At 37.5% G+C, this 6,270-nt stretch overlaps 1 protein-coding gene across 1 annotated transcript in view; it reads left to right on the plus strand.

Annotated features, from left to right (window-relative positions):
* Positions 1-6,270, plus strand: part of nrip2 (nuclear receptor interacting protein 2) — a gene marked incomplete in the record, with an annotated part of 25,704 nt that overhangs the window by 11,898 nt on the left and 7,536 nt on the right. The window contains 3 exon segments of the mRNA XM_014025837.1: positions 1,020-1,328; positions 5,567-5,649; positions 6,031-6,137. Of these exon segments, the coding sequence (XP_013881291.1) occupies positions 1,020-1,328; positions 5,567-5,649; positions 6,031-6,137 (499 nt within the window).

Raw genomic sequence — 6,270 nt, forward strand, 5'->3', positions numbered from 1 at the left:
GAACCTCAGCTTAGCTTGTTAGCTTTAGCGTTAGCCCCGACGCTATCACCATTATTAGCTCAGCGCTACACATTCTCCTCTTGTCACTGAAGTCCTCCATCTACATGACAGAGAGGGGAACACAAAAATGACTCAGCCTGTGACTGAAAATATGGGTGGAGGATCTCAGTTTAGCTTGTTGCGCTAGCGTTGAGCTAATACATATATATTAGGGCTAGTGCTAAGGCTAACAGGCTAAGCTGAGGTTCTTTTTCCATGAAGCAACTCTGTTGTCCTCCATCTATATTTTCAGTTACAGGCTGAGTCATTTCTACCTTCTCYTCTCTGTCAACGCTCTCTGGTTTCATTTAAAAGAGTCGATCATCAGATATTGTCCAAGATTAACCTTCTGGGTGGATATAGCTCACTAGCAGCCTCGCACCAATGACCTAGTTGATGTCATCATTTACCCATGAATGCTTTGCGTGTAAATAAAATGGCTCCATCCATGTTAAAATATATATATAAAAAATTACAAAACTAAACAGCCTACAGTATTTTTACAGTCTTTATCTTACAGTTAAAATAAATGTTTATCAAATAAAGTTTAATGTTACAACTAATCGTGGATCCCTAAGATATAGAGTGAACTGGAGTTAATATATTCATGAGAAAAAGATGCAGAGTTTCAGTAACGGTGCGTTTTGTTGCCAACAATTCCTTTGTTTACATTGGAACACTGGTGAGTACATTTCAGACTCTGTTAATCTCATACAGCTAAAAAAACAAATGGTTTACTTTGGAAGACTGAAGGCACAAAAACAGCTTTTATAAAATAATTATTTCAATCTGCAGAAAAGTGGTAGAAAACATGATTTAGTTCGAGTAAAAAGGATGATTTACAACAAGAGTTCCAGATTAAAAATGTCAGAATCTTCATTTAATTTGGTTAAATTTAAAATGAGTTTATAATGGATTATGTTCCATTTAGGCATGAAACTAAAGCCACATTCTAAAATGTATTTTCTTTTTCTTTTCAGCAACCTCACAGCATTGTCCAGCGACGTCTGCTGGAGGGAAACATCACGCGGCTGCGAGGGGAAGCCCGAGACCAGAGCACCAGGGTCCGCTCCCCTCTGGCTGACAGCAAGGACGGGCCCGCCGAAGCCGAGGAGAGGAGCGAGAGCACAGCGGACGACTCGACCGAGGAGAGGGAGTCCTTTGAGGAAAGCGAGAAAAGCCTCCGATCGGACGAGGAGGAGGAAGACGACAGCGAGGCCGGAGCTCGACGCTCAGCCGAGAAGCCCGAGAGCTCGAGCTGCCTCGGAGCTTTAATTATTCAGTGCAAGGTATTAAACAAAACATACCCTGYGCTTATTTACCCACATTCAGCACGTAAGCTGAAAAGAATAAAAAGACAAAGACAGGACCGCTGTGGTCGTGTGACTCATCTCTTAAAGCCCCCCTTCAGAACATATCAGCCTGGCAGGACTCAGCAGCTATCAGATGAGATCAGAATCACAGATAAGTGAGTCAGTGATTACAAATCCAATCAGGTTGACACGTCCACATGTACACTAAAACTATTCACTGCAGGTGACTTTTAGTACTAATAGATTGGAGCTTAAAATGATCAAACTCTGGGGTTTTCAGGGCTAAAATAAAGAAAGAGAAAATAGAGAAAAACAACCAAATTGTTCTTGATTTGCTGGGATTTCTTAGTTTGAAAAGGACTGTCAGTTTTATTTTAGTACTATTAAATTGTAATGTAAAGCACTTTAGAGAAAGACGTTTCTAGAGTCTTGGACACTGGACTGAAACCACCCTTGTGTTCTCAGCTTTGATCAGAAGACCTTAAAGGAGTAATATTCTGCTACGAAATCCTTCTTTTTCACATTTAAATCATCCCGTTGGTGTCTAAATAAAGTGGAACTGCAATGCTTTGGTCTAAATTCCTCCTTAGTGCAACTCCACAAGCCCCTCTTTCACCCCTTTTTTTGAGATGTGTCTCAGATCAACTCTTTTTGAGGCTGTCTCTTTAAATCAAAATGAGGCGCTTCACACCCAGTGAAGTTTCCAGACCAGTTCATTCTAGTTTGATAGCGAGGTTTACTAGACATGAACAATCGATCTGCTCATGGATCTTGCTCCTTCCTGTCTGTTGACCAATAGGGGAGGAGCTGACCAAAGAAGCCCCGCCCACCTTTTTTGCATAACGAGGCAGAAATGCACAGGGTCAATTAAAGACAGGAGACAGAGAAATGTAAAAAAAAACAACAACAAAGGAGAAAATAAAAAAATAACATTTAAGAGACACAAATGCATCTACAAGTAGGAAAAACAAAAAAAAAATTAACACTTAAATTACCGGTATGTGATAAATTTATAATTTGTTGGAACTAATCTGGAAAAATAAAGGTAAATTATAAATATTAACAATAATTGGTGCATTTTAAGTGTATTTATTTATTTATTGGACCATTTATATATTTCTGCTTTAAATTTTAATGATGTTAGGTTCGATTCTCCATAGAATGAAATGAGAAGTTGTGGAGAGGAGGTTTGCACTAATTAAGTGAGCATGGCTTCATCATGAAAAAAGACAATAGATTAGGTGTGATGACACAAAAACATGAATTAAAACATCTGTTGAAAAGATATAAGAACATAGTTTATATTTCTCAGGTAGAGTTAAACTACAGCTTTAACAATAGGAGTTGTTGCTTCAAGATGACATGTTTTAGCCACCGGTTTTGAGTTAGTAGCAAGGGACTGAAAAATGTAGTCCAACTAGATTTGGAGAAAAATCCACTTCAGTTTTTCTGCTCATTTACAAATTTAAAGTCATTCAGTTTCTAATCTCAGCCAAACATGTGGAGAACAGTAACTTTAGTGCAACCACCAGATTTTAAGAGCAGATCATCTGAGTATCGTCAGCATATAATAAACCACATAGCTTTGTATTAACTGGCCAAGGAGGAGCATATCTAAGACCCCTGAGGTACCCCGTAATTTTATCAGTTTTAGATTGAAATATAAGAAGAGCTATATCAGAAATCTTAACCTAGTTTTGCAATCCATCAATAAATGAAAAAAGCAGGATCAACTGTATCAAAAGAAGCAGACAACCTTAAAGAGATGGAAGGGGAGAATGTTATTGGTCAGTATAATGAGTGGTGTCTTGATTCCATATTGGAATTTTAATTAAAATCAGCAACAAGTTACAAACTATTTTAACAAAATCTTTGATATGAAGGGCAATTTGACAATGGTTTGGTAGTTTCTCATGTGAGCTCATAGAGGATTGAGTATATGAGAAAATATGTTCATTGAGAGTAGAAGGAAAGAAAACGGTTAAAATAAACAAGATGAAAGTGATATGACACAGTAAGGATTAGGTGGAAGATGCAAAACAAAGATGTTCCTTTGAGCTATTAGTGATAAAAATATTGTATACTTTGGCAGTATATGATGGACATTAAATTAACCCTTTTTTTCTACTTTGCAATACATTCAGCATGGCCTCTTTAGCTTTAGTGTTTTTACCTTAGTAAAAGCTCGGTATTCATTGCTTACTCATTCAGCTATTTTTAACTTCAGGGATATAGAGGGATTTTAGTGCCACCAGCACTTCAACAAAAGAGCAGGTTTGTGTGTCCCCTGATAAGCCTGAGAGGAGAATAGAGGCTGGTTGAGCTGGCCCAGTCTGTACGGAGACAGAAACACCAGAAAAACATGCCTGGAAAGGGAATGTGCTTATTCCTAACAGAGCGGGTGGATATCCTTTGGCAATAAAGTACTGATTTATGAAGGAGATGATAGTCACAGGATAGTCGTAGGAAAAACAAATCAAGAAACGAGAACAGACGAAGGAAATCTACGACAGAAAATACTTCATTATAATAATGTTGTCAAAATGTTACCATAAAAGCATATTCTTCAATAATCAACAGTTGCTCATTTTCATCTCCCTCATACACTCTAATCATTTATCTATAAATTAAATGATGCCTATTAATGTATTACTCTATGAAACTGTTTATTAAAAATTAGCCTCAATTTGTGGAATGGTTTCCAAACACCTTGTTTAATCCAACAAACAGTTCAAAATAAAACATAATAAAGTTATTTAAAAGTTGAAAAGGAAACATTAAATTACCGCTGGTTTTATTTCCAATAAAGGCCTTGACTGATCTTTGCAGCTTTAYGTTCTGAAATCCATTTAAATCACAGCAAATAATAATATTAAAACATACTAGACTCTATGCAAGTGCTTAAAAAACACCATTTATAATATATCTAATTTATGCAGTGTGGGGGTGGTACCTTACTGCTTCTCTCACATGCATGCAGAGCCACCATATGTTCTGTTTCTTAATCTGCCTTTAATTATTTTCACACAGAGACTCAAAAGATGGTGAAGGAGGAGGATGCTGGAGGTAACCATTATAACCCAGTGCAGTTTTTTGCTGTACAGAAACAGCTTTTGGGGCATGAAATGCCTTTTAGACAGGAAATATGCGTGTAAAGAACAAAATGTTAGTGGACATAGGCCAAGTTGCCACCACTGCTGTTAGTAGTGTGTTCTCTCAAACTGWAAGAAAAACCTTGGTCTTTTTCCTAACTAAGCTCACAAATCAATGACTGAAAAATGCTCATAATCTAAAAGTACAAAGTCTTCTTTCTAAAACAACCATCCTTGCACCACTGGAGATAGATTTGTTTTGTGCTATTTGTAAAGAAAAAGAATTTTAGTATGTTTAATCAGTGCAGACCAGGAAAAAGCAATTTGGAAAACCAAAAAAAAACAAAACATAAAAAGAATCAGTTTTATCCTTGTTTAGAGTGGGCTTTAATGAAGCACTGAGATTGAAGCAAAGATTAAATTAGTTTTAAAAAGCTCTTGAGCTGATTGGAAATGCGGAACCGGCTGGTAATTATTGATTAACACAACGATTCAGTCATTAGATCCATTGGTATAACTGAGACAGAGATAATAGATGAGATAAAAACTACAAACCTTTAAATGATGTTTTACTGTTGGCTTAAAATGTCCCCAGAAKCCTCAGGGATCATTTCAACCCCACTACAGCATAAAGGATAAAATTAGGAAAATGTGACTGTGATTCACTTGGTTAATATTTTATACACCAGTGATGCATTAATCTGAACTAAGTGTACACAAACAGAGGAATCAGCATCTTCGGTCAGCAACATGTAACTTAATATATAAGCTAAAAWCCCAAAACAACTCAGGATATTTGCAGTCTCACACAGAATCTGGTTATTTTTTAACTGTGGGGCTGCAAACTCAAATACCTGCAGCTCAATCAATATTATCAAAGACGAACATTCAACTGGTTTGGAACGACTCAGCGAACAGGAAGTGTTATTTTGCAGTTTGGCAGTTTTATAAGTTCGTGGATGATAAATGGACTGAGCAAAAAAAGGAGAAATCGGTATTTTTAAAAGCTCCCCAAAGACATGTGCAACCGTGACAAATAGTTTCCTTGCGTGCAGCAGTGGAAGAGTGAACTGGAAAATCACCTACATTAACTCAAAAATCCCCCTTCTGTCCTCCCCGCAGTGCTGCGAGACTGAAGTCAAGGCATCCATCAACACTGGCAGCGTACACAACCACATCTCCACCTCCTGCTGTCAGAGGCTGGGGTAAGAAACACCTGGCTCCATTCACGCAAACACACTTCCACCTCGTTATCTAAATGTTTCTTCATTTTAATTTAAAATTGTTTCTATGAAAAACAGTAAAAACGACTCAAATCAACACACGATGCAATTCCAGTTGATTAATTTATGACTGATTTTATTATRGGACAACTCTAAATGATCTCAATGTGTCCCTACGACCTGTCCAGTGTGTCCGCTGGCTCTTGCACATAAAAAAAAGGCAATAAGAAAAATGGATTTCAGTATAAAGCTGTTCCACTAAGTGAAATCTGTCGCTGGAAGGCTGCTACTCAAACACAGAAACTATTAAAGATCAAGTTAGCATGACGGTGACGGTGTGTGCGTTTTGCTGTGTGTTGTTAGCCTGGTGCCCAGTGAACACAGGTCGCCTCATGGTGTCAGCAGCTCTGTGACGAGTCTGCAGCTGCAGCTGGGCACAGAGACCGTCAGGTGCTCAGCGTATGTGAAAGGTAAGAATGTTAGTTTCCATCTAAAATGAATTAAAAACATTTTTTAAATTTGCAGTGTTGTATAAAGTACCTCAAAGTGATACTCGAGTAAAAGTACAAGTATCTTATAAAAATACTTTGGTAAAAGTTAAAG

Source organism: Austrofundulus limnaeus, unplaced genomic scaffold (genome assembly GCF_001266775.1).
Source record: "Austrofundulus limnaeus strain Quisiro unplaced genomic scaffold, Austrofundulus_limnaeus-1.0 Scaffold504, whole genome shotgun sequence".
NCBI classification, from domain to species: Eukaryota; Metazoa; Chordata; class Actinopteri; order Cyprinodontiformes; family Rivulidae; genus Austrofundulus; species Austrofundulus limnaeus.